The 27,287-nt window shown below is 40.5% G+C and overlaps 1 protein-coding gene across 6 annotated transcripts in view; it reads right to left on the bottom strand.

The window, feature by feature from the left end:
* The window catches only part of OXCT1 (3-oxoacid CoA-transferase 1), a 122,461-nt gene that overhangs the window by 11,057 nt on the left and 84,117 nt on the right, over window positions 1-27,287 (bottom strand). For 5 of the 6 annotated variants that reach the window (XM_040977498.1, XM_040977496.1, XM_040977497.1 and 2 more), the window contains 2 exons: window positions 14,180-14,269; window positions 2,195-2,275 (listed from right to left, as the gene is read on the bottom strand). In XM_040977498.1, the coding sequence (XP_040833432.1) occupies window positions 2,195-2,275; window positions 14,180-14,269 (171 nt within the window). The remainder of the gene's footprint in view (window positions 1-2,194; window positions 2,276-14,179; window positions 14,270-27,287) is intronic. The other variant, XM_040977499.1, reaches the window with a different exon arrangement.

Genomic DNA, 27,287 nt, shown 5'->3' on the forward strand with positions numbered 1-27,287 from the left:
GAAGAATTTCCAGTTAAGTAACATAAAGCATGAACAAAATTTGGTGAAAACAGAGGTTCAGTAAGTTGTTCAGTTACAAAGATTAAGATCAAAACGACACTGTCTTCCAGGTAGGTAATTCCTTTCTCATCCCCTTTATAAGAGGCTCCACTATGGACAGAAGCATTTTTCAGTCTATACTGCTGAGAAAGCCTTCTTCCTAACCTCATTCTAGCCACACAAAACAATCCAGCTCACAACGTTCTCCTGTGTCTCTTCCAGTCACCTGTGCAATTTTCCTTGAAGTACATCATGGAATTCTAGCTCCTCGCCTGCCAGTGGAAGGGCTGTCCACACACACTGCCCTCAGCTTAATGGCACTGCGCTCCTGCTGAACGCAACATGTACGTACCAAGCATCTCGCTTGACGCAGTGGAGTCACACTTAGCAGTCCTCCATGCTGCCTACCATGTGCCTTCTACAATTAAGGCTCCATCTATTCCCACAGGCTAATGACAACTACATATTCTCTCCGATACTGCCTTCTCTTGACAGCTCTAGCTCTCAGTCCTCAAACTGTTCATTGAAACCTGACCGTATGTGGTCAAGAATACAAAATGCAAACTTTGTCTGTCTTCCATTCTTTCCCTGTCTGCAACTCCCTGTGGCTCTGGGCCTCTCTGAGAGACACAATAGCACACAGCTATCTCTCTACCCCACAGCTGACTCATCATCTCTGCCTTGCCAAGCAGGTATCAACAAATGGAGTCCATTTCCTGAATCTCTGTGCTGGGTTTTAGGATCTAGAAACACCCTGCCTTGATCACTGCTCTGCTTGCAGGGCCTTGAACAGGCAGCATCTTCTTCCTTTAGTGTGGCTTTTTCTGAACCCATGAAGTTACTCTCTCTTCTCGGGACTCATCACTCAGTCTGCCAGCTTTTGTATGGCACAGCATTCTTGTTTCCGTAAGTACTTGCCGAGTGTAGATCAGGCTCCAAGCTAAGCATTGGCCAAACGGTGAGGACTGAGAGAGGCCGTGCTTAGGCTATTTTCAGTGCTAACCTAGGGTGAGCACAAGAACCATTTGGGGAGGGATAGGGAAGATTTGTAAGAGAAATACAGGCCAGAGTCATAAGATTTGTAAAAAAAAAAAAAAAAAAATTAGATTAACTGAGTGAGTAGAATGTTCTTGGGAGAAACACAGAAGGTACAAGTTCTAGAAGAAAATCAGCCAAGGGCGAATACAGCGTAGCTCACAGCATTTTACTGTGGCTGGAATGGGGAGAATGTTAAAGCAGAAAGGACAAAAGAAAAGGTCCAGAATGTGCGATGTCTTGCAAAACACCATTAAAAGCTTGTCAATGATACCATACCAAGCTCCCCTGACCCCTCGTGTGAGGTTGCTAGGTGGCTTTTCTCTACAATTCTGACCTAGCATGCAGTGTGCCCCTCTCCCACAGCCTTTGTCGTATTTGTCACTCTAATTGCTGGTAAAGCTGGGTGCTCTCAAACATGCCACTTGATGGCACAGACTGTGTGTGCTGCCTCTTCTCCAGGACAGTTGACAATGCCCTGGCTCAGAAAAGATGTTCAAAAACTGCATGTTAATTGAGTGAATAAAGCAATGGGGGGGTGGGAATGAGATGGGTGTACAAGCCTTTTTAAAAGAACGGCAGCCAGCTTGAATAACAATACGAGTTCTCGCAGGAGAAAACGTAGGCACCAGGTGACAAGTGCCATAGTGAACGGCATGGTGTGGGACTCTGAGGATGAAGCCACTGTGTGCAAGCTAAGCAAGTACAAAACTTCATGGCAAAGATGGAAAGTGCACTGAGCTGGAAGGATGGTAGAATTCTGGGAGGCAGAGAACTGAGAAATAAAACCCCCAAATTTATACATGCGATCTGGCAAAGTGTGCTTGTGTAATTGCAATTGAACTTTTCTCTGCTTTTATCCTACTCTCGCAGTTACCAAGGACAGGAGTTTAGTCTTGGGTTTATGTGTGTATTTCCTGAGAGTTGCACATGAAGAACTCCACATTTAGAAATGCTAAATGCATCAATTTTCCTATTCATTCTACCCACAGACTAAATTAATTCGAAGACGACTGACATAATGCACTTTGAGAGGGTAACAAAAAATTCTAAAAATGCTCATAAATAAAAATGGTGGTGCTAGATATTAGAGGAAATTTTTTAAAAAGGAAGTTTTTACCTTTTCTGTAATGATGCGGTTGACACATCGCTTTCCAGTCAGTGGTAAGGTACACTTCTCCATGATTTTATGTGCATTTCCCTGTTTTCAAGTAGAAACATCAAAAATAGTGGTTAGGACATGTTTCTTAGAATTGGTGCTAAATATAGGGGAAACAGGAATGACTAGACATGTTGTCTCCTAACTGCAGGCTGCTTTAAAAGTCTTCACACAGTTATGCTTTTATTGTTTCTGGAAGGAGCTTCTCTCTCTGAAATGACCAGTGGGCAATGCCAAAGGAACAGCCCAAAGCAGGCATGATTTGCTTGGGAAGCTTCCCAACATAGACATGATCTCTTAAGCCAGATCCCTTCGTACTATGTGATTTGAAATCACTTCTCGTATTCTGCATATTTTTTTGTGCTTTTCATGGAATGATCTTCTTCTAGAACATGAGCAGCTATCTGCCAAGGATAGGAAAGACACAAGGAGCACAGGTAAACACATATGAGTCCTCCTTTCAAATACTTTGTTTAAAAGTAGCACAGGAGGTGTTTGGCATGGTGGATTGGCATGTCTGGATTGCGTCCCTGCTGTTTCACTTCTACCCAGTGTCCTGCAGATGTGCACCCTTGGGGACAGCAGGTGATGGCTTCAAGAGCTGAGTTCCTGCCATGCATGTTGTTTACCCATGCTGAATTCCTGGCACCTGGCTTCAGCCTCAACTGGCTTGACTATAGTGGGCATTCTGACACTGAACTAGAAGATAGAAAATCTGCATCCAACTTCTGTCTCTGTCTTTCAAATAAATATTGTAATTAAGGGCACGGTGAAATGACTCAAAGGCTAAACATTTCACCATGCAAGCACTGGGATCCTATATGGGCACTGGTTCATTTCCTGGCTGCCCTGCTTCCCATCCAGCTCCCTGCTTGTGGCCTGGAAAAGCAGTAGGATGATCCAAAACCTTGGGACTCTGCACCCACATGGAAGACCTGGAAGAAGCTCCTGGCTTCAAATTGGCTCAGCACTGGCCATTACAGCCACTTGGGGAGTGAATCAGAGGACAGAAGAGCTCTGTCTCTCCTTTTCTCTATATATCTGACTTTCCAATAAAAATAATTATTTTTAAAAATAAATATATAGATTTTATATGTTTACATCTAGAAAAAGGTTAATATTTACAAAGAAAGTAAATGAACTTCACATACCTTCCTCTGAAGGTCTGTGCTGGCAGGGAGACAGACAAAGCGGCAGGAACTGGGTATTGGCCCCAGGCATGCCAGTGAAGGACACGGGTGTCTTAATGCATATATTAACTCTTAGCGCAAATGCTCCTCCACCCCCCAGTGCCTCGATTGCTCAGTTGTCCATCACATCCACTGACATTTTAAATTATAGCAGATGAAGATTTACTTCCCTTATGATGACCTCTCTCTGCCCTCCTCTTCCAGTTCCCTTCACCATCTTCAATTCTCCCAGAATGAGACATCTCAATTTGGAGTTTACTCAATGATCAGAGTAGACTTCCCTCAGACATAACATACAAGTGAAACGCCACTGCTGGTGCTGGTAGTGTAGTATACGCAATAATAATCACTTCTCTACACAGCTGTCTGCTCTTCTTGAAGTTGGTCTGAACTTCAATTTACTCCTTAATGAGTGAGCTGCCTAATCCACATTTTTCACATCATTTTTAGCCACAGTATGCTTTCTTCAAACATGAAGGAAAAGGGGGATTATAGTGGAATCCGAGTTTTCGCCCATTAGATCCCCTTCTCTCCCATTCACATCCTTCAGTTGAACAAAAGCGGTGTTCAAGGCAGGTGCCTGGAACATGAAACCTGATGCTCTGACTCTCCGAACCTTTACTTCTGCTTACACATAAGTTCCTTTTATATGTTCGAAGCACCAGGAGCCTAATAACACTTTCCCTGGGGCTGAAGGCTAATCTAGGATACTGATCTCTCAAAAATGGCAAAGTGCTTCTATTGCTTTCTTTTGGATCTAAATGAACCACATAAATGTCACCACCACCTTTGGTCACCTTAATGTCTTGCTTGTTTAACTATGTGCATGCTACACAGTCTTTAGACAGTTGTTAGACCAAGTATATGTTCAAAGGCAATGCGTTTCAGCTAACTGGGTTGAATGAAAATAACTTTAGACTTTGTGATAGCCTGTTAACTCAGTAATGCACCAGTAACTAAGGGGGTTTTGTGTTTTTCTGCCAGTGCCAAGACACAAAAAGCATTCAACAGGTTTTCAACGATATACATGGACAAAGTAAGAGAGAACTCTACTGTGAATCTTGGATGGATTTCAAAAAAAGAAACCAGTGCTTTCATGAGCAAAATACATATAAAATGGACAGAGAAACATTTATTAAGTTACATGGTTCTAGATCTTACTGCATAAGAAGATTTACAGCTAGACAAAGAAAATGTCATTTTACTTCTATTTACTTTTTGAGATTGCAAGTTCTACCATGTCACAGATACTAAATTAAGCAGCTGAATAATGAATATCAGAATTTGTGCAGTTTTCAGTCTACTTCCACCTACTAAAACTCCAGCAAGGCAGGTTACAATGATTTCCGGGCCTGTCTTCAAACCAGCCAGATAATCGGTGAGCCTCTGAAGAACATTTTCTGCAAGGATCTCTTACCTTGTTCTCATTATTTGAGCAAGACCTATATCTGGTATGAAACCAGTCATTTGGGTTTTAATGAAGAGCTGGCTCCATTTTAGGGGACTCAAGGAGTTCCATGGACAGACTTAATTATGTCCTACCAATAAAAGTCTTTAATAGGTCATTCTCTGCATAAAGAGGATGGATAGCATAATGTTACAGAGTGTGGACTGGGCAAAGGTCAGATGTGTAAAACCCAGCCCTGTTCTGCACCATCTGTGGGAGATACATGCACTGCCTCCAATCCACCTTAACCCACAGTGTCACTGTAAGTCTTAAATAAGTTTTAAGTGTCCAGCACTTAGCAGGTGCTCAATGAATTTGTTAGATGGTATTGCCTATATATTCTTCAACCTTTTCTGTAACTTTACAGGAAACCCTTTAGGAGGGTTAAAGATCCCCTTATGAAGTATGGCATTGAATTATGCAGAAAACAAAGCCTACACACAATAACTGAGACCCATAAAACTGACAAAAGCAGAACACATATTTGGATGCAAGCCAGGTGGCTGGCTCAGGGAACTGGCACCACTGCATTCTTGCAGGTAAAATGGCACAGCTAGATGATTCCATTCACATTGAGCTCCGAGACATAACTCAGATCAAGGGAAAAGAAAATGAGATGCAAAAAGATTAAAAAGTGTTGCAATTTCAACATTCAACAATAGGTTGGCTATGAAGCCAAAATATGACTAACTCCTACTTTAACACTCTATCCTAAATATGCTGGGCTGAGTCTGACAGGGTGGTAATGGCAGCTGCATAGATTAGTGATTCACAAAGGAGGAACAATTGCTGAGCCGTTAGCATTTAAAAATAAACTCTGAAAGAGATGCAATGTAGCGTGCTAGTTCTTTGTGGTCCAGAGACTTTTAGCTCTCTTAGCTCTTAGCTTTTTACTCTTAGATTTCCCATTTAATAGTTAACTTGTTTCTTCAAATTCCTTGTAGGGCAGTTTTCAATTTCCTCAGCCTCTTGACCTGATTCCATGTTAGGAATCAACTGGAATGTTCTGAAGTGAACTGAGGGGAAAAGATGGGTGTGAACCTGTGTACATAAATATCCCAGGTTCTAGGGGCTGGGCATGCTTTTCACTATGCTTCCTTCTTTCTTATCCCAGGAAAGGATGTCCGAAAGGTAGTTTTAAAAATGCTCTAATTGCAACAAAGTCCCAACCTCACGGTGCTCTTATTTGCATACTTCTTCCTAAATTCACCAAGTACCTCAATCCCTTTACTCCAGCTTCCCTAGTTTGCATTGTTTTTCTTCTTCTTCACCCAATCAAGACTGTGTGGGTAATTCATCACATTCTTTTTAAACGACTTAGGGCCCCAGGACTTTCTATTGCTTGCTTTATGCTGATCTCTTTCATCCATTTTGAAGTCTGATTGATGTCTGCAGCCCAAATTCTGCAGAAACAACTTTAGTTAAATGATTATAAATCCCTTTGCTATAACAATACATTTTGTGTAATCACAATGAACTTAATCCCAAATAACAGATTCTCTTTTTCACAGCAGAATGATTTTTGGATTTGATGTCAACATTTCATTTACCTAAGGCAGCTGAGCATTTCTTAAAGCTCTGGCTTTATACATGTATGAAATCTTATTTTATGCTTATCTCTTCTGTTAAATGCTTCTTATAAGCTGAAATACATATAACATATACATATGTACCAATATATACATATACACATATTTTCTCCCTGGAGCACCTTCTCTAGAACGCCTCCAGTGGCCAACTACAGAAAAGGCACAACTTGTAGCAGTTGGTTGTTCCTAATAGGACCAAACCATTAAACCTTTTATGCATGTCACCTGCTACCTGGAACATGCATTCTGTCACTCCAGATTCAAATGGCATCGCCATTCTGACTCTTCAGGACCTGACTCAGGGAGAGAAGACACTGGTCCTATACTTCCTTCTCTCATCACACATCAAACTGCTGACCTTCCATCCCTTTCCCTAGACTCTGAGCTTACTGAAGGTGGAGACCACTCACCTTTGTCTACAGCAGTGAGAGGAACAGCAGGCAAACTATCAATCAAAGCCATTGGAACATAATTTACACTATTTCAGAATCAAGAAACTGCAACAAGGGTGGAGCTACAAATTACCATAAAGTATTTATGGACCATCCTGAGGTAGTTTCTAGCTTTAAGATATGTAGTTTTTCATTCTCAGAGCCTTGGAGCTCACTAGAAGAAGCACAGCTAGCAGAGGTATGTCAAGGAGCTTGGAACACTTTGAGGAGACAGGCAACAGCATGGCCAAAAGAAGCAGAGACTCCTCAATGAAAGCAAACCAATGTTAAATAGAAAGGGGAACATGGTAAATTATAGTTATTGTATCTTTTCCATTTGCTCTTTCTCTCAAGCTTCAAGGTTTGTCATAATCTGCCAAAAAGCCAGACTACAAATGCTGACAATATTTAATTCTCTGACGGCACAAGGAAGCCAAAGGAAGCTTTTAGAGGACTTGCTACAACATATAGCAGGAGCCAGATTGTCTTCGGCCTCAGGCCCTTGATTCTCTTCACTTACCTCAACACTGAAGTGAAATATTTTACACACAAACCAAGTAGAACTTCTGGTGAGACAACTAACTCAGAAGTAGAAAACATTTACTATTATAATTAACTGTTGAATGTGCTGTGTTGATAGTTTGTGGTTATGGGGACATTCTCAAGGGGCATGCAGGCCAAATCAGATGACGTTCACAACAAACCACCCCGTGAACTTCATCTGCAGAGTTCTGACGCCTTAGGACAGAAGGGCCCCCTTTAATCAACATAGCACAGAGATCCCTATCCTGGCTGAAACCATTGCTACCTCGGTAACACTTGCATCCTCTGAGCTCCACCCTCTGACAGCTAAGCCCTGGGATGAGTAGGCAGTGTTCTTTCTTTTCATTTACTAAGTGTTGTGGTGCTTCAAGATGCTCTTAACATCAGCTTTGCTCTCCATCTTCAACAGGGATACCCATGCACCAAATCATTAACTAAATTCCATATAACACTTTACAAGCTTTATTAGCTACTGTACTATGTTCTGCCCTTCCCCTTTACATACATACATTCTAACAGGCATTTTCAAACATTCCCATTATAAATGAGAACTAAAAAGACAAAAACATGTATGTTTTTCAAATGTGATTCCCCACCCCAGCCAAATAGGACCTGGCCACTATGCAAACTAATTAAACCAACTGCTATGGGGAGAAAAAAAGCTTTTAAAATGAAAACAAGTATACCAGTTAAAACTATTGTTATGAATTATCATAACAAAAATATTTAGGTTTATTTTTCAACATTGCTGAAAAACATTTTAAGAATGTTCCCAAAGAAATGATTTGTTGGCTTTCAGAAATGCATTTCATCTGAAATAGGATTAATAAACATTTACTTTTCATAATCTCGCTCCACAAAAAATAAAGACAAGATGAAATAATTTGGGTTTCATGTAGAAATCTGGAATGCTATCAAACACAGCTTGGACTAAATCAGAAAATGATTCACAAAGATTTTATTCTCAACTTCACAACAATATAATTATGATTCTTTTCATACCTTCAGAATCCAGACCTCCTACTGGAATAAAAATAAAAGCTAAACCTGTTTTAGAAATAGAGCTCTCATTTATGTTCTCAAAAATAGGTACTCAGGCTTTGCTTGTTTCCAGTAAATGACAGCTCTGACTGAATGTCTTTGCTTTTGTGCTTTGAAAGTTACACTCTTAGGAATACATTTCTAGCACTCAATACTGAAGATACAACATTTTCTTTGTTTTTGTTAGTGGTTGTGATAATTACCACAAACATTTAGCCAAAAAAAAAAATTCTCACAAGAGTATTAGAATGATCAAATGAAGACTGTAAATATGCATAAAAGCCTAGAAAAGATTAAATGTGCACTACATGCTCCAACTATAATCGTCGTTAGAAGAAATGAATTCAACAAGTGTGGAGTGGACCCTGTGCATATGGGGCAGTTTGACTCGGTGCTTAGAACTGCCCTTCTGAGCTCCCATTCGAGCGAAGAGCATGGATGAGGGATTTTCAGACAAGGGAGACTTCCATTTTGTTTTTATTTAACAGGGTAGTTGGAGGAAGTGTGTCTGGTATTTTGAGCCTGGGTGAACTGAATGGGGTGATGTCTGGGGAGAGATGTCTACACACAGAGAATTATAAGTGTGAAGGCTCTGAGGTTTGGCTGTACTTAAAATGTTCCAGAGGTTTCAGGAAGTGCAGTAAATACTCAATGGGCAAGAGAGGGAATGGGGGTCAAGTTGGCAAACCATGTAAGCCGTAGAGACATGATAAGAACGCTGAAGTTGGATCTTAAGTAAATGGGAAGCCACTGAGGGTTTCAAAATGAGGAAAAAATGACATCCCAAATGCGTCCTTAAAAAGTTACTCTGGTCTCCACATAAAGAACAGCTTCTGTGTACGTGTATCTGTATGTGTGTATTTTTTTCCACCCAACTCCTCTTCGTTTACTCTCTGACCATTGAAATTATTCACCGACAATATCACTGTCCTCTTCAAACCCAGGGTCTGTTCCCTCATTGACTACAAAACATTAGTCCCATTCATACTCTGCCCCATCCTGTAGGTCTCCCTAAATACTGCCTGGATCCCATGGGAAGCATCTCTTATGCTCTGCCGTGGATTCTGCACACTGTTTTGTATACCATTCTGCCTTGAGTGCTGATTTCCATAACTTTCTTCCCATGAGACTCTGAGCTGTCTGAAGGAAGTGATCCTTTGTATTTCCTGTGGCTACCATATAGCAGGTAGGCTGATACCATGTGGGAGGTCTGAATGGAGTTCTGAGCTCCTGCCTTTGACCAAAACCACCCTGGGCATTTGGAAAGCAAATCAGAGAAAGGTTCTCTCTGTGTCTTCCCTTTTTGTTGTCACTATGCATTTCAACTGAGTTTCCAAGGTAAATCCTAAAAGAATATTCATTTGGTTACTTGTAATAAAAGATGAAAGTCATTAAATGAGCAAGTTCATAAAAACATTGCTCATTTATCTGTGATGCCATAGATGTCAGAATAAGCCCAGTGCAAAGAGTGAGAACAGGAAGGGAGAGTTAACAAGACCCCACAATGTGCTTGTGAAGATCCCAGCAGAACTGAAGTCTGGAGGCAAGGACGAGGAGCTGATAGAGAACTGATGGCAAAAGGTGAATCAAGTAACTAACTGTAGTATGGGATCTGAAATGGGAGTCATGCAACCTAGCTTTTGTTTCAGAGGGATCGCTCTGGCAGGGGTATGATTGATCACAAGAAAGAGAGCCAGTCAAGCAGCCAAGGGGCCTTTGGGATGCTGCAACAGCGATCTGTATAGGATGGGGCAAGAGGGCAGATGACACAGGGGAGAATAGCAACATACAGGAGAGGGCAGGTGGCAGGAGTGTTGGGATACAGAGTATATAATGTTTGGCATAGGGAGGGGGCCAGACAGGGCACCAGGGGTGAGTTCAGATGGGCTAGGAAACCATGTTTCCTCCAGTTGGACCAGAAGGTATTGGACAAGTTTAGGGTAGTGTGATGGTTTCACTAGTGAATATGCAGCAGCTGAGGGAGTGGTCGACCAGGTAGAGCTGTGCAAAAGGGAGTGAGTAGCACAGTCCTGCAGCTCCTTTGAACACCTCAGTATGGGCGAAAATAACTGCTTTGCCACTGAGTGAAAAGTAAATGATGCCCAAAATGGAGGTGATACCTAAAGAGGGTGAAGAGAAGTGCAAAGTGCCAGAGAAGGATTCTGAGGAGTTCCTAAGAGGACCTCTAAAGGAAAGGACCAACTCAAAGGATGCCGGCATCCCATCTGGGCATTTGAGTCCCAGCTGCTCCACTTCCAATCCAGCTCCCTGTTCATGGCCTGGAAAAACAGCAGCAGACTGCCTGAGCACATGGACCCCTGCTGCCTATATGGGGCAGCTCCATAAAGCTCCTTGCTTTGGCCACTTGGATGGTGAATGAGCATATGAAATATTATTCTCTCTGTGTCTTTCCTTCTATGTCTGTAGCTCTGACTTTCAAATAAACAATTAAATAAATATATATATGTATGTATATACATATATATATATATATTTCCTGCCCCAAGCTGGGCAGGGGTGATACATCCATGGGCAAGGAAGCCTGGGAAATGCAGCATGTCACTTAACTGCTATGCATCCTGATAAAGCCCAGAGACCACTAGTGCAAGCCAGAAGAAAGGGAGGAGGTACTAGAAGCAAGCACAGTGAGGGGCAGGGGTTGCTTTCTCTTAAGTCCTTTGCCGACATCTGCCTCATTGAAGCAAGGAGAGCTCTCATTCTGAGACCTGAAGACATGGGTGGGCTGCTGCTTCTGATGGGGTAGCTCCTTGAGGAGGTACCACAGAGCATGGGGTCTGTCCAAAACACACTGGACCAAACTCAGTTAAATAGCTCCTTACCTCGGTGATCATCTCCCCTGCCTACATCCCTCCTCTCGCTGCACAGTGCCATTCAAATGTTGAGACTGCACAATGTGAAGCATAGTACCTCTTTCTGGTAAAGACTCAAGATGTTACCACTCACCTTCCCTTTCTCCCCATTCTCAGAGGGCACAAAGCAGGAGGACATACACAAAGCTTAACATCAACAGCGGCTGCACCCCAAAAAGTTGGCTCTCTATTCACCATTCTCCAATAACCCTGACATCTAGCTTCAGTGAAACTGGTGCTGTGATACCGGTGTGACACCTGTCACATGTATGTTTCTAGGTGGAACAAAGGCTGCTGAAGTCAGCTAAGAGAAGCACGCTCAGGGAGGTTTCCGGTTCCAGAAATGGCCGGTGGCAAAGGCTTGTAGAGAAAAAGCATCCTTTGAGAGATGCAAACAACAACTCAAAAGCATGTTGATAAAGGTCAGAAAACATCATATTTACTCACATTCTGTACCTGTAAAACTAGAAAGGAGGAAAGGCAGTAAAAAGGAAGCCTTTCCTGAAAGCCACAGGGCAGCTCCACCCTCTCATGGTTGCATAAGAATGATTGTATTTTTGTCAGGTTTTGAACCTTTCCCTCCCTCATCTTCAGAAACTTAGAGATTACCCTCTAGGCTAATTATGGGACAACAAAAGCAACCTGGAAGGTCTAAAAGAATGCATCAGCAACTGGAGAGGTTACCAGGAGTAACAAATTACCCGAGCCAAAGGCTCAGGAAAGAAGTGGCAGGGACCCCACCTTCCAGAGCGGGGCCATTGAAAGTCAGTCAGTGCAGAACCTCTAGGACCAAGGTCAAGTGTGAAAGTGACAAGAAACTTGGGGGTTAAAATAAAAAATCATTAGTATATTGCATTTAAAAAAGAAAAGATCTTACTGGGGCTGGCACTGTGGCACTGGCAACCCCACTTCTAATCCAGCTCCCTAATGGCTGGACAAAGCAGTGGAAGATGGTCCAAGTGCTTAGGCCATTGCCATCTACATGGGAGGCACAGGAGAACTCCCAGCTTCAGCCTGGCCTAGCTCAGGCTAGCAAAGCCTTGTGCGGAATGAATGAGCAGATGGAAGATCTCTTATATGTATAACACACACACATACAAGGAGTGAATGAGCAAATGGAAGATCTCGCTCTCCATATGTATGTGTGTGTTATATACACATACACATATATATGTATGTATATAAAACACTGACTTTAAAATAAATCTTTTCAAAATGTACATATTTTACTTATCTGAAAGGCAGAGAGAGTACATGCTCTCCCATCAACTGGTTTATCTCCCAAAGGCCCAGGAGCCTGGAACTCAATCTGAGTGTCCCACATGGGTGGCGGTGGTCAAGGCAGTTGGGACATCACTGCTGTCTCCCATGGCATTCCTTAGGAACCTGAGATGAGGAGCAGAGGGGCGTCTCAAGCGCAGCCTCTGCAAAGGAGGTGCAGATGTCCCAAGCAACATTTCACCTGCTGTAACAAATGCCTCTCCCACAAGTACATTTTTTGTGCATTTGTTCAAATAAAAGTATCCAGTGAAAAACACCTACTGCTAATTCTCATCTAAGATTCAAAGCTAATTTTCCCACTGAGAGAAGAAACAAAGTAGAAAGGCAAAAATATGGTCTTGAGCCTGTAGAAAGCCTTAAGATGAAATTTCTAATGAGAAGTTTGAGGCATCATTTATTTTCCTCTATCAGAAATTCCAGCTGGGGAGGGAAAAAAAAAATCTGGAAGAAAAGAGAAAGAATTTGCTAAACATAAGCCTAATGTTTTGAAAACCAATGCACAAAAATAATCCAAAGTCAGTCAGACTTCAGTGCCAATGTCTCAACAGTAGAGCAACAACAAAAGGAAAAGATGAGTTTTCTCCAAATAGACATTGTGTCCCAGAAAAATATGGATTGGATTTGCATGCTTGGCATCATTTTTGCCTCAGAAAAGAAGCATCTCGGATGCTTTTGGAGGCATCTCTTACAAGTCACCTGAGTTGGTTCTGTTTCTATTTTTCCACATTGATGCACCACTGCTCACTTCCCACTGTTTACTAGACAATTTATGATCATTCATATTCATTGCAGCTTGCGCAACCAAACCATTTCATGGCACACATCACTGTAACAGAACTCCCTGTGGAAACAAAATGAGGTGCAAATCTTCCAGTTCTACGCTCTTACACAATGCTGTGCCATTTAACAAACACACTACCATTCCACACAGATTTGCAGATCTCAGGGTGAGGACGGCAGATACTGCTTTACAAACTAAGAAACGATAAAGAATAAGGGATGACAAAGAGTAAAGGAGAATGAACAAAAGGAAGAAAAAAATGAAGAAGGTATCGCTTTTCGAATCCAATGCATTGAGGTCAGGAAAGGGATGAAGTTCACCTGCTTTAGAGACACTGAGTGCACAACTAGAAAGTTCCATGGCTGTAAGATCAAGTCAGATACACCCAGGTCTAATTTTAGTTCCACTGCTAATGTGACTTCAAGTGGTTACTCTGAAGGTTGGTTTCTGTAAAACAAGCTTACAGGTTTTACACACTACACTCATTTCAAACCCTGAGTTAGTACACCCGCAGTAACCTCGTAGCACTGCTTGTCAACATGTTAGAGCTTTAACTTGCAATGTGGATACAGGCAACCATGCAAGATAAGCCCGGATGATTGGCATCTCTCAGAGTTGAGTCATTAGATAATAATAAGTAACTGCCTTATTTGTCATTCTTTTCTCTATCAGCAATGCTATCATTTTGAATGAGCCAAAGAAATCAATAAAAACCACACTTGAGTAGCCTCATGTACTGGTTTTTGGCAGATTGTGAGCAGAAAACATGTTACCTTTGCTGAATGCTCCATGGTGACCACCACTTTGGTTTTGGCACTGGACACCAAATCCATAGCACCACCCATTCCTTTCACCATCTTCCCCTACAAAACAGAAACAACAGTTTGTAAATCATCTTGTAAGACTAAGCCCCTGGAATAATTCACAAGAAAAACTCATTTGCCTTCATTACTTAATATTGTAAAATAAGTCTGGTGTGCTAATATTTTGTGTTATAGAAAAACCAATTATTTTATGATAGGAGGATAAAGTTCAGGATGATATAACTTTTATCAAGTGTGGCTCACATGGTTTTGTCAATGACATATTTGCAATAAGACCCATATTTTCAATGGGCGAAACAAAAAATTAACAACCTTTCCAAAGTTCTGGTACATTATTACCATTCCAAAAATATCAAATCAACTCCAGATACCTCTAACATCCATTCCTTTTTTAAAACACATAATTGACACCACTGAGTCTTCAATTACGTACAACCTAAGCTACTCCCTCAGATTTCTTACAGAATTAAGTGCCACTAGGTAGTAGGTTGAGGCACTGATGGTTTTTCTCTAGCAATGATTAATACAAAAGGTGTATCTAACACCTGGCTTTGAACTTGCTCTTGGAAAAATAAAACAAAAATGTAAAGCATACTCCTGTTAAGCAAAAGCAGGAAACAGACAGAGATTTCAGGATCCTTTCAATATTACCATTCTATTTCTGCTCAGCTGTCCAGCCCCTCATTCATTATACACTTGCCAACCATCTTCTATGCTTCACATACTCAAAAATTCCCACTGTCTATTCTGTCTCCTAGTTACAGAGTTTTAGAAAAGCAAATGCTTCCAGAGGTGATGAAATAAATTCTTCTTCAAGTACAGTGAAGGGGAATATCTTCTAACTTTACAATCTCCTTAAAGCATTTTTTTGGTTCAAGTCCTCTTGATGATTTGATGGTATACTCTTAAAGGGTTCACAGCTCACTTCCTATAATTTCAGAGCTACATGGAGATGAGGAAATGCACCCTCAACTCCAGGCTTTGAAACACGACCTTGTATGCCATTATTTCAGAGATGATTTCGAAGTCAATGCAATATACACCATGAACATTAATTAGATGAGTAGCATATAGCTAAGAAGTAGATAGCCATAACAGCTTGGTGGTTTGAAGCCTACCACCAGATAAGACAGGCTGCAGCGGCCACAGGTGAAGGGCGTGCCAGGCAGTAAGCAATGAGGGTACAGAATGAGCCTGGTTTCAGATATGGAAGTTTGTGCTGAAGCAGAATATGCATGTGAAAAGGAGCGATTTTAAACTTGTCTAAACAATGTCTTCATCTTTAGTCAACTGCAACTTTAATCATTTGGGCATCAAGTCAATATTGCTGCAGAAAGCATTGACATTTTTATGATATGAAATATGGATTAGGAAGAGATAGAAGCAATGAATGTCTATCATAAACTCCAATATTAAATTCTGAGTTTTTAGAACATCCAAAGACATTCACCTGCTCCATTACAAAGCATCGCAACTTGTAATGCTATCAATATGCAGACAACCTCAGCTTCCACATACAGCACCCTTGGGCAGAGACTATAGGGGTTAGTATGTTAAAACGTTTCTTGATTTAAAATATGCTATAAGCAACTCTTGTTCCCTATGACTCAGTGATTACATAGGTAAAAACGTAAAACAGCTTGTAACAGGAAGCTTGTCTGATTTAGGTAAATCCAATGTAAACATTTAAATCACAGGAAGTTAAAAAATATTTATAGAGTGCCTACTGGGCACAAGATATTGTGCTGGCAGGAATATGAGGTATTATAAAACATGATGGAAAAACCACTTTCTTTGCATTAAACATTTTTGCTTGTCTCAATAGAAATGAAAAGCCTTCATCACTCAAGGAGATTCAAAGGGTCGTACGTCTTAGCTGCATATTAGATACTGAAAATCCAAAGTTCTCTTACGATACTTCAATATGTGTTTCCAAGATCAAGAAATGCAGAAATCCAGCAATCTGGCTTGTTAATCCACCATGAAGCAGGGACAAAACACCCAAAGTACTAAGTAATGTTTATAGAAATGTTCATTTATATTGTCATTCAATAAGTCTAACAACTGAATGTTGCGTATAAACTTGGAGTCAGGGTGTATACACAAAAGCTCATAGTATGGGGAAGGAAAAGCATGCAGGAAAACTTGGACCAAACTTCCTTCCCCTATAACAGGGATTCATTCCTCCCTCATCCCCAAAGTAAAGTACCTTTTCCCCACACCCTCACATCACACAATATATAATTTGACCACAGTGAATTGTAGCTTTTCACTTTCTTCCTTCCTTCTCTCCTTCTCCTTCCATTAGAAGTATCTGTATAAGTAAATTAAATTAATTTAGGAATGTTCAAGTTCTAGAAAAACACCGGAGAGGCAACTGCTAAATACCTGGGGAAACAAGGACGGAAGGATGAGGTTCAGGACAGGATTCACAACTAGAGTTTCCAGCCAGCTTGCCAGGCTGACAGAGCAATACTGCTAAGTGGAAGAACCACAGAATCTCCTGATGGAAATCTTTGTGGCAGCTCAAAAGGCAAGCCTTCTAACACATTTGGTTTCCATTACATTGGAAACAAAATGTTTCTTCAGTTTCCAAAGGATTTCTTCAGATTTCCAAAGATTGATTCCAAAATCAATTACTAATGGAAGATAAATCATTCTGTCCACACCAGTAGACCAAAAAATGGTGTCATATAGGGCACTCACTGTGATGTGAGCTAGCCATTTCATCACTCTTCATGCTATTTTAGCAGATCCCAGAGATCTTTTAAGATCTTACTGCTAACATTGCCCGTCTCTCCATTACTGTCAGGAGTAGCCATGTGCCTAAGTTCCCGACAGTGTTTTAAAGCAAGACAATCGTGATTTCTCAAACACTGATCTATAAGAATCTGTAACATGTGATCCTTTGTGTTTTTTACCTTCTGCAATCTGGATGTCAGCGTCCATGGTAACCTAGAATATGGCTGAATCTCCCTTGGTCTGGGTCTTTAAATGACTACACACAGCAAGGCTTAATCAGATCAGCCTTGAACTACTTCATGTGTGTTATAAATAAACATAAAGGGTGCAATGCCACTGGTACTGGAAGACTTATCTGTTACAGTAGCTAGTCACTGATAAAATGATTTGGTGTTCAACTGAAACACAAGGAAGGGATATGATTAAAAGTGGGGAATGAAAACTCAACACTACAGCAGTAAAGCAAGGAGGGCATTGGGGGACAGGGACACTTTATTGTTGCTCCTCGAGATCAGTGACAAGAAGTAAATATTCTTCTAAGCACCATGATTTTCTGTCTGCCTACATGTGCAATACTTTGCAGAGGCACAATATGCTTGCTAAGTGGCTGAATTTGTGAGAGAGTAAGGGGATGAGAGACAGCATCACCAGTTAAGGGAACAACAGAAATAGATAGATAGACTTAACAATCATCTTTATCTTTCTCCTGCAGACCCAACATACTATTCAATATGCAAACTGAGAAACTGGGAAAACAGGAAGGTTTCCTTTAAATAAGTCGCAAGAGGGGTGGTGATACAGAGGGGAAGGAGACTATCAAGAAGAAGGGTATCTAGGCCAGCGTAACACAAGCTGGCTTTCTTTAAAATCTCACCAGCAAACACATATCTTGCATGGTGCAACTTTACCTCTGAAATGTATTCTATCTTGCATGATGGAGAGATGTGTGCTGGGTGCTCATTTCTCAATAGACTCATCCCTTGTGCAGTAAAGGACTGACCCACTTATCAAGTACAGAGAAAATACTGCAATACAATGAATGAGAAATGCTGCCTGCCTACAACACCAGTATTCCACAACTTTCTCGATATAACACTGATTCAAGTATTACCCTCAAAACACAAATACGTACCAAGAACCAACATGAGAATTAGAAAAGCAGAATAGCATCATCTATCTTTTTTCTAGAAGACAGATTTAAATTAAAATCAGCATTTTCAACATATTCACATACTCTGATCCTTTTTCCTAATGTAAAATATAAAGTAAATAAAGTGAAACTCTTAAAGCAATGGCATTAAAAACCCAGTACATCAAAGTACAAATATTAAAATGCACTCACAGAGAAAGAAACATTAATTCAAGTTCTAAACATGACCTTTGGTGATATTTTTAAGGATTTTACAAAAATATAAAATGGATTCATTTAAACACTTCTGTGAAACGCTACTTAAAATATAAAACACACTGACAATCATTCTTGCCACCACTTTTATCTTTAGTACAAAGCGCAATGACTCATTTCCAGAAATTTGTTACCTTCAAGTATTCTAGTCTTTGGCGAGAAACAATTTGTAATATATAGAAACACTGTTAGAGCATTTTCAAGTAACGCTATGTGCCACACTGGAAAATGTGAATAGAAGTAAAAAAGGAAAGATAACTGTGGAGTGATTAATAAAACTAGGGCTTGTGGCTCCATATTAAACCCCAGGACATCAAGTTCCCACCTTGACCCAAATATAAGACTGCTTATTTCTGGCTTCCTCATTAGGAAACCTGAGAAAGAAAGTGCCTCTACACATGTTCCTTACTAGAGTCAAAGAAACTAAGAAGGATATCAGTAGCATTCCTTTAAACAAAACAAGTCCTAATTCCTTTCTTGGAGGAGAAAAAAAGATGGACAACTTGCCTTAGTGTTGTGGCGATACCTCAATCATAGGATATTTCTTCTCTTCTGTTTTATACATTTAGTTTCAAAACAAAAAATAACGGTCAATACCAACACGGAGGAGCCTCTGTTTGTGTCACTGGCATTCCACTCGGACTGAATCCCTGTAGCTTTTCAACAGTTAATCAGCTGATGAAGAAGTGGGCCCCTTAGGGGTTAACCACACTCCTGAACACATCCACTGCAGGTGTTTTGCACCTGTTCCATATGGCTCTTGAATCATGTGTTTCCATGATGCAGTCCTGTACTGGATCTGTCTGTTCCTCTGGAGACCAATCTCCTTCTTAGCATCCTCTTCCCCATGTCTCCTCTGGAAATTAGCCACATGAAGCACTATGGCCTTGATCTACTGCTCTGGGCTCCTGTGGTTCTACTCTCTGGATACAAACAGCACTATCTCTGGCAACTCCTTAAAAAGGTACTTCTGGCTTGGGCCTCCCTTCTAACTCTCAGTTACTTCAAAAGCTTGCCAGTTACACCTTGGCACCAGCCCCTTCGCTGATGGCTCGAATCCTTCTCTCTTATTCCTGGGCTCTTGGTTTGGCTGCATTTTCCAATAATCCTGGATGTCAGGTTAGGTCTCATGAATTAGCTGTGGCCCATGGAAAGTGGGTAAAAGTGATAGATGAACACTACACCTCTGGGGCTGGGCCATAAAGTCTTCCAAGAACAATCCTATATGTGCTCTGGCTTTCTGCAAATTCCAAGGTGACAACAATACAGCCATGAGACAGAAGGAATCCTTCCCTGGATTACTGCACAGAACAGAGCTGCCTGCCAACCAGGGGTGCTCATTTTCGTTCTGAGTGAATGAAAAATTAAAACTTCTATTAGAGTATGCTAATTAACATGTGTCTCAGCTCGGTATGAGCCAAGCTAAATTAAGCCTGTTTACCAAGGTAAATTTCTTCCACCTGTTAATTTCCTACCTTAGTTAATGGATCATTGTCCCCAAGATCCAAATCAGAAACCTTATTTCATGCCTGTTCTCCATAATCTACATTCAATCAATCATCGCTGAGAATTTCAGTTCTACCAGTATTTCTTATCCATCCCCTTCCTAGCTAGGACCTCATGATTTGTCCATAGACAGTAGCAATAACCACCTCACTCTGTCCACTCTTGCCCCTCCAAGGTCTGTCCAACTCACAGCCTCAAAAATAATCTCTCTCTTAAAACTTTCCAGGGTCCTGACCCTTACACTCCTGACTTACAAACACCCCAGTTCCAGTTGCTGTGCCAGGAACGGTGAAGTGCATACACACAGAATATAGCTTCACGCGCTCAATTAAGGTTCCACCCACACCCCATCAAGGGAACTGCGGCTTATTCTTTATGTTGAGACATTTCTTTATGTGATCATTTCTCCCAGGAAATGTTCATAGACCTCTGTCCCAGTGCATCCATAAGTCCAGAACAGGACTCTCTCCTGGGTATTTTCACAGAATCCTTGCACATTCCCACTTTAGAATGTATCACATTGCCTGCATTAAGATCGGGATTGGTATTCCATTGGCAGATACAGGTAGTTGTCACTGAAATTCTTCCTCATATGAAGTAATAACATATCCTCTTCTCCAGATGTCTCCCACAATCTACCATCTGTTCTACCACAGCTGTTCTGATTAATTGGTTCCTGCACCTTATCTCCTTGTTTAAGATCAGCTGTCACGCATGTAGAGTACCGTCCTGCTCCAAAGAGTGATGGCTCAATTGGATAAACTTCCATCTGAAAGCGCCAGCATCTCATGGATACCAGTTTGTGTCACAGCTGTTCCACTTCCAACCCAGCTCCCCGATTAAGGTATGGGAAAGTAGTGAAGCATGGAACAAATCCTTGGAATCCTGTACCTATGTGGGAGACTCAGAAGAGGTTCCTGGTTCCTGGTTTTGGATCAGCTCAGCTCTGATTGCTGTGGCCATTTGGGGAGCAAACCAGAAGTTGGAAGATCTTTCTCTCTCTGCCTCTCCTTCTCTCTGTAAATCTGCTTTTCCAATAAAAATAAACAAATGTTCCTCTTATTTTTTTTAAGAGTATAAGCCCTTGGGCCCGGTGCAATAGCGTAGTGGTTAAGGTCCTCACCTTACAAGCCCGGGATCCCATATGGGCACCGGTTCTAATCCTGGCAGCCCTGCTTCCCATCCAGCTCTCTGCTTGTGGCCTGGGAAAGCAGTCGAGGATGGCCCAAAGCCTGGGGACCCTACACCTGCATGGGAGACCTAGAAGAAGCTCCTAGCTCCTGGCTTCAGATTGGCTCAGCTCCAGCCATTGCAGTTCCTTGGGCAGGGAGCCATTGGATGGAAGATCTTCCTCTCTGTCTCTCCTCCTCTCTGTATATCTGACTTTGCAATACAAATAAATACATCTTTTTTTTAAAAAAAAAAAAAGAGTATAAGCCCTTAATCTTTCATGGTCATCTGCAATCCATGAAATCAATGCAGTAACTGATCCAGAACAGACATTTTCCAGTGTTTATTTAAAGAAACTGAATTCCAGGATGGATGCTTGTGGCAGCTTGAGACGCTTGTGTCCCATATTAGAGTTCATGGGTTCAAGTCCTAACTCCGCTGCTGCCACACAGCCTGATAGGCAGGAAGTGAGAGTCAGATGCTGGGCATCCTGTCACTCACAAGGCCACAACCTGGCCATTCCTGTTTTGCAAAGGCATTTGAGGAATCAACCAGTATATGGAAGATCTCTATTTCATCACTCTGCCTTTCAAAAAATTATATATATATATATATTCTATTATATATAATAGACAATATATAATATAATATTATCTATTATATAGTCTAACATATAATTAATATATAATATATATTATATCATATGATATATAACATATTACATAGCACATAATATAATATAGCACACATCATATCATATATAATAAATCATATATTATATGCATTATATATCATAGAAGTAGCATATAACATACATAATATTGGGCCCGGCACGGTGGCGCAAGTGGTTAAAGGTCCTCGCCTTGCACGCCCGGGATCCCATATGGGCACCGGTTCTAATCCCGGCAGCCCCGCTTCCCTTCCAGCTCCCTGCCTGTGGCCTGGGAAAGCAGTCGAGGACGGCCCAACGCTTTGGGAACCTGCACCCGCGTGGGAGACCCGGAAGAGGCTCCTGGCTTCGGATCGGCATAGTATCGGCCCGTTGCGCTCACTTGGGGAGTGAATCATCGGACGGAAGATCTTCCTCTCTGTCTCTCCTCTCTGTATATCTGCCTTTCCAATGAAAAAAAAAATAATAAAAATAAATCTTTAAAAACATACATAATATTTAATATGCAATATGTGTGATATAAAATATACAATATATCATACATAATATATGCTATATTACATACACAATATGCAATATGTAGCATGATATATGATATACAACATACAATAAATGACCTATAACATATAACATATAATATCTAATATGTAAAATATAGTATATAACATGTAATAGATAATATATTATATATTATATAATACTCATAATATATAATATGTGATGTATAATATACTATATACAATGTATAATAGATAGCATGATATATAATATATAGCATATTATATATACATAAGATTTTAAGATGTAATACACATAATATGTAATAAATATTATATAATAGATGTAATATATGATATAGTACATATAAATTATATAGTATAAAAAATATAGAAATGATATATAATATATATCATGTATCATTATATAATCTAATATATAATATATAGTATAGTATATAGTTTGATTATATATAATTATATATAATATTCTGCTTTATATATATATAAAGCAGATATTGAAAGTATCCACACTTTTTAAATTACTGCAGAATTTTGTCTAAAGGTAAAAAAAATTTTCCTAAAAAATGTAGCATCAGAAAGAAAAATTAAGGTGCACACGTGTGTGTTAATCAAAGTGTGGACTTTACCCACAGAGAAACAGAGAGCAACACCAAAACAAATACAATCTGATATGACAGCAGGCGACGGGAGGGACAGAGAAGGATGGGTGGCAGAGGGGCATCCCAACCATGGCTGGCCCAGGTTGTGACTGTGAGTTGACTTCCTATTCCTCATCTACATCTGGAGACTACAAATGTCCAGAGCAAAGACGAAGAGCAAATGGAACTGAGAAAGGACCAACAGGAGACATGACTCAGCGGAGTGTGCTTGAGGAAGGCCAGGACGATAGACATGAGCAGTGAGTTGTCTGCACTTGGGCCCCCCCGGGTGCTGCCGGCACCATTCTCCACTCACAGGTTCCTCCAGAGCACAGCTCAGCAGCAGCTCGGGCACAGCAGGCCATCTCGGGTCTCTCTGACCCAGGGCCTGCGGTCTGGCCCCTGAATGCACTCAACAGAGGAGAGATGAGCTAGGCCTACAGAGGTGACGAAAACCAGCTGTAAAATGAAAAGCTTCCCTGCAGGAAATAGCAAAGCTGAAAATGTAAACACTTCCTGGATTGAAGTGGAGGTCAAGGTGGAACGGAGAATCTGGACTTTGAGACAGATTGTAATTACGGACCTTTTATTCATTCTCTTCAGTGCTGAGTGCTAGATAAATGTTACTTAAGAAATAGCTAAGCTACACTAGATTTCTAGGGTTTTTTTTTTTTAAGGAGGAAGAAAATCATTTTTAAGATGCCCAAGAAAAAGATTTAGAATTTGTGGTACTCCAACCATTAGCCATTAATTAAACACCTACTTAGTACTTTATGAGGTGTTCTGCATTCTCCCCTTGGACTTGAAAAATCCTCATTTTTGAATAGCTTGCAGTTCCTTAATGCTCTCTTATGTTCCTCAGACTGAATGAATTCCAAACAACACATTCTAAAATCCTAAAGCTGTCATTTTTAATCTCTTTCTCACACACACAGGGTAAAATCCATTTCCCTTAGAAGGACAAGGAACAAATTTTATTAGAACTATTTATAATAGAACCACTAGTATATGTCAACTTAAACAATATTTTATGATAGTTAAATGTAATAGGTTATTTCAAAATGTATGCTTTTCCTAGTTATATGAAGAATATCTGAAATGGAATTACTTTGATAAGAAACTTGTCAATGTCAGTTGATATCAAAACTATATATACATCAAAGGTCCCCTAAAATACTGCTCACCACAAACTAACCCAAAGGAACAAAATGATCCTAGTGCAAAAACAATTCACTATATTACCACGATCAGAATCTTTATTTATTCATTTACCATAAGATAGTTCAGGCCAACCACTTATGTAGGTTATAAAATGTCACAGATATAATAGGTTGGATTCCTAAAGAAATCAATTAACTTCAAATAAGAAAAATGAGTTCTGCTCCTAGCTATTAGCCACACTGATATTTTCATTTCATAAAAATGTAAATAACATTCAAAAAGGTTTTCATAGCTCACTTCTGAAGCCTCATCATAAATCAAGAAAAAAATTCTAATGCCTAGAAATTTGATTATCATTATACAAAGGTCAGTAAGTCCACCTTTATGTAGGAAATGAATAAGCACTTACTAAATGAGTAAAACCACGGCATCAATCTCGTTTGGTTTTTCCTAAGATAGCATCAACAAATAAATAAATGAAGCACTTTGTACTGGTTAACTTATTACCAAGGTTGCATAGGCTAAAACTCTTATCTGTTTGATGAATTAAGAAAATGGAGAGAGGAAAGAAGCATCTATGGTTTCCTTAGCTGTATTTTGAAGCTGCAGTTTCAGTTCTCACCGAGACTTCCTAACACCGTGGAGATGTTAGGAATAGCTAAGTGAATTCCCCTTGTTTTATCAGATCTCCTGCCAAAAAAAAAAAATCAAGAGAAAGGGCTTGAACAAGTGCTTCAGAATGGGTATAAGATTTGCTTCCATGTAGAAGGATGAACTATTCACTATGATCAAGTGAATTGAGCCCATTAAATACACAATAGTACTGGAGATTCTGCTCCCGTACATTATCCAGACACAGAACCTTATTCTATTTGAAAGCCCAAGGACTTATTTTCTTCCTTCCACCGGATCACTAACAGAACAGTATCAGAATCATATGAAATTGCCCTTATGTCTGCACACTGCCTATAAGCTCAGGAATTTCATTTGCTTGGTTCCACCTAATGTGTTAATGGTAAAGGATGAAAGATCAAACTCACTGTCACAGATTAGTTAAAAAGAAGTTATGCTATTGTTAGAAATTCCCTGGATAATCACCACCAAAATAGCAGCTAAAATACAAATGGAAAGGTAATCGTTTTCTGCACTAAAATATGTCAGTCTCCTCAGCGACTCATTCATATGGAATATGAAACGACTGCACTTTCTTTTGCCATTAGGAAGTATGATTCTCGGAAATTTTATCTCAAACGGGGTGTGGGTTGGTTCAGGAGAAGGCAGAAGGTGTGGGAGCCAGAACCATGGGCAGAAGCACGCTTGCTCCATCATCTCCTCCTGCTGTCGGTAAAGCTCTAAAGAGCACAATTACAGAATTATGGTAATTACGCTGCCGTCTCTGACAGCTGCATGGGATTTCTTTACAGAGAGCATAGTGACTGAAAGAACATTATTAAGAGGACATCAAAATCATTACCAGTATTTTTACCCACAGTAGAAAGGATCAAAAAATAATGTATAAGATGATTTAAAAGTTAAACACACCACCACCACCACCACCACCACCCACATGCCTTTAAGACCATCTGGGAAACCACTATGTATACCAAAGATAGGTACCTTATTCAGCAGGTACTAGAGTGCTGGGGGAAGGGCATAAAACCATTTTGATTCTGCACTTAATTAATGATAACGACTATGTTTATTCTGAGATGCCCTCTGGATTCAGCTGATGACCCATAATAATGACTGCTAAGTACCCACTGGGAGTCGACAGCTGTGAACAGTCCATGCAAACTGACAAGCCCATGGTGATGGATGGGAAAGCCTGCGAGGTCTTCTGCTGTGCTTGCCTTATTCTGCAGAATAGGGAGCAAGCGCTCCTCCTCTCTGAAGGCACACGTATAACCTCTGATTGGCTGAGAAAGCAATCAGGGCCCACATCTTGAATAAGAAGAATCAGGGGCCTCCAAGATGGAGTCTGAGTGCATCATTTCTATAAGACTGGCCCATCTCTGAGATCAAATTACAATGCCACTGAGTCCCTGTGCCTGGGTCCTACCGTCACAGGCTGTGGAAGGTTTTGGAATAGAGAAATACGGCTTACCCCATGAAGACCCTGAAAATGAAAGTACCTACTAAGAGGTACAAAATGACTTCTTCTCAAGCTGGGGAGAAGTAGCTGGAAATAACTTTTGAAAAAAAAACACATTAACATAATTAACTCTGGGTAATTTTCCACGAAGCTAATAGTTTTGAAAGATATATTACAAGGCAAATTTAGAGAGTATTAATCTCTACCTTGTTCTCTGCAATGCAGCTGTGCCAGAGTAATCTCTTAAATTGTAAAAACAAACCAAAACGAAATTGTCTTCAGAAATTAGGAACAGGAAAACCAACTATGAGTGAAGACCCTGAGGATACAGAAATCAAAATAAAACTTTGCTCATTTCTTGGTAGGCTAGCATTTCCTGTGCTTGAATTTCAAAAATGACCTTTCAGGCTTCTGATCTGATGGCTTTAATACTTTTGTTTATAATTACAGAGGGGGGTATTAAACCTGGGACAGAGCAGCATTATGCAGGAGCCTAAACTCTGACGACTTCCACGCTCCTTTACATGGGGTTACTGTGAGGCACATCTGGAGCCCAGTGCACCATCAAGTGGAAGTGGCAGCCACAGCCATTGCAGTGATTTTATTCTGTTTACTACTGTAATACTGTATGGCACATGTGGCCTCCTGGAACCCAAGCTTGGGCAATACTTGCTGGTGGGGCATATTTCATAAAATCTCATTATTTGGGGCAATAAAGTTCCATTTTCTGGACCTGATTATTTTAAAAATTTCTATAAAATACAACTGAGCTACAGCTAACACCCCGAGAAACAGCTATTTAGGAGAGAGTCACTTTTTTCCCTCTATTTTCAATGAATTGGTCTAAAATGGAAAGCTGCTGCTATTAAGAGCCACCTGACTACAGGTTTGTATGAAAGGGCACACTGTCTAACTCTGTCATCGAGAAAGCCTTCAATGATGCCCAGGAGTAGCAGTGCACCTAGCACCCAGATCTTTGCACTCTAAATACCAGTGTCCAATGTAAGCAACTAGGGCTCTTTAAGATTAAGATAGATGGTTTTGAGGGCAAAAAAAGTAGAAGAGGAACATTTTACAGTAACACAAAGTAAGGAAGGATTGTGTGAAAGGAGAAAGAATATAAACTTGCTACAGTATAGAAACCCACATATA

The sequence above is a fragment of the Ochotona curzoniae genome, unplaced genomic scaffold, assembly GCF_017591425.1.
Source record: "Ochotona curzoniae isolate NIBS_2020 unplaced genomic scaffold, NIBS_Ocur_1.0 contig_2754, whole genome shotgun sequence".
NCBI lineage: Eukaryota > Metazoa > Chordata > Mammalia > Lagomorpha > Ochotonidae > Ochotona > Ochotona curzoniae.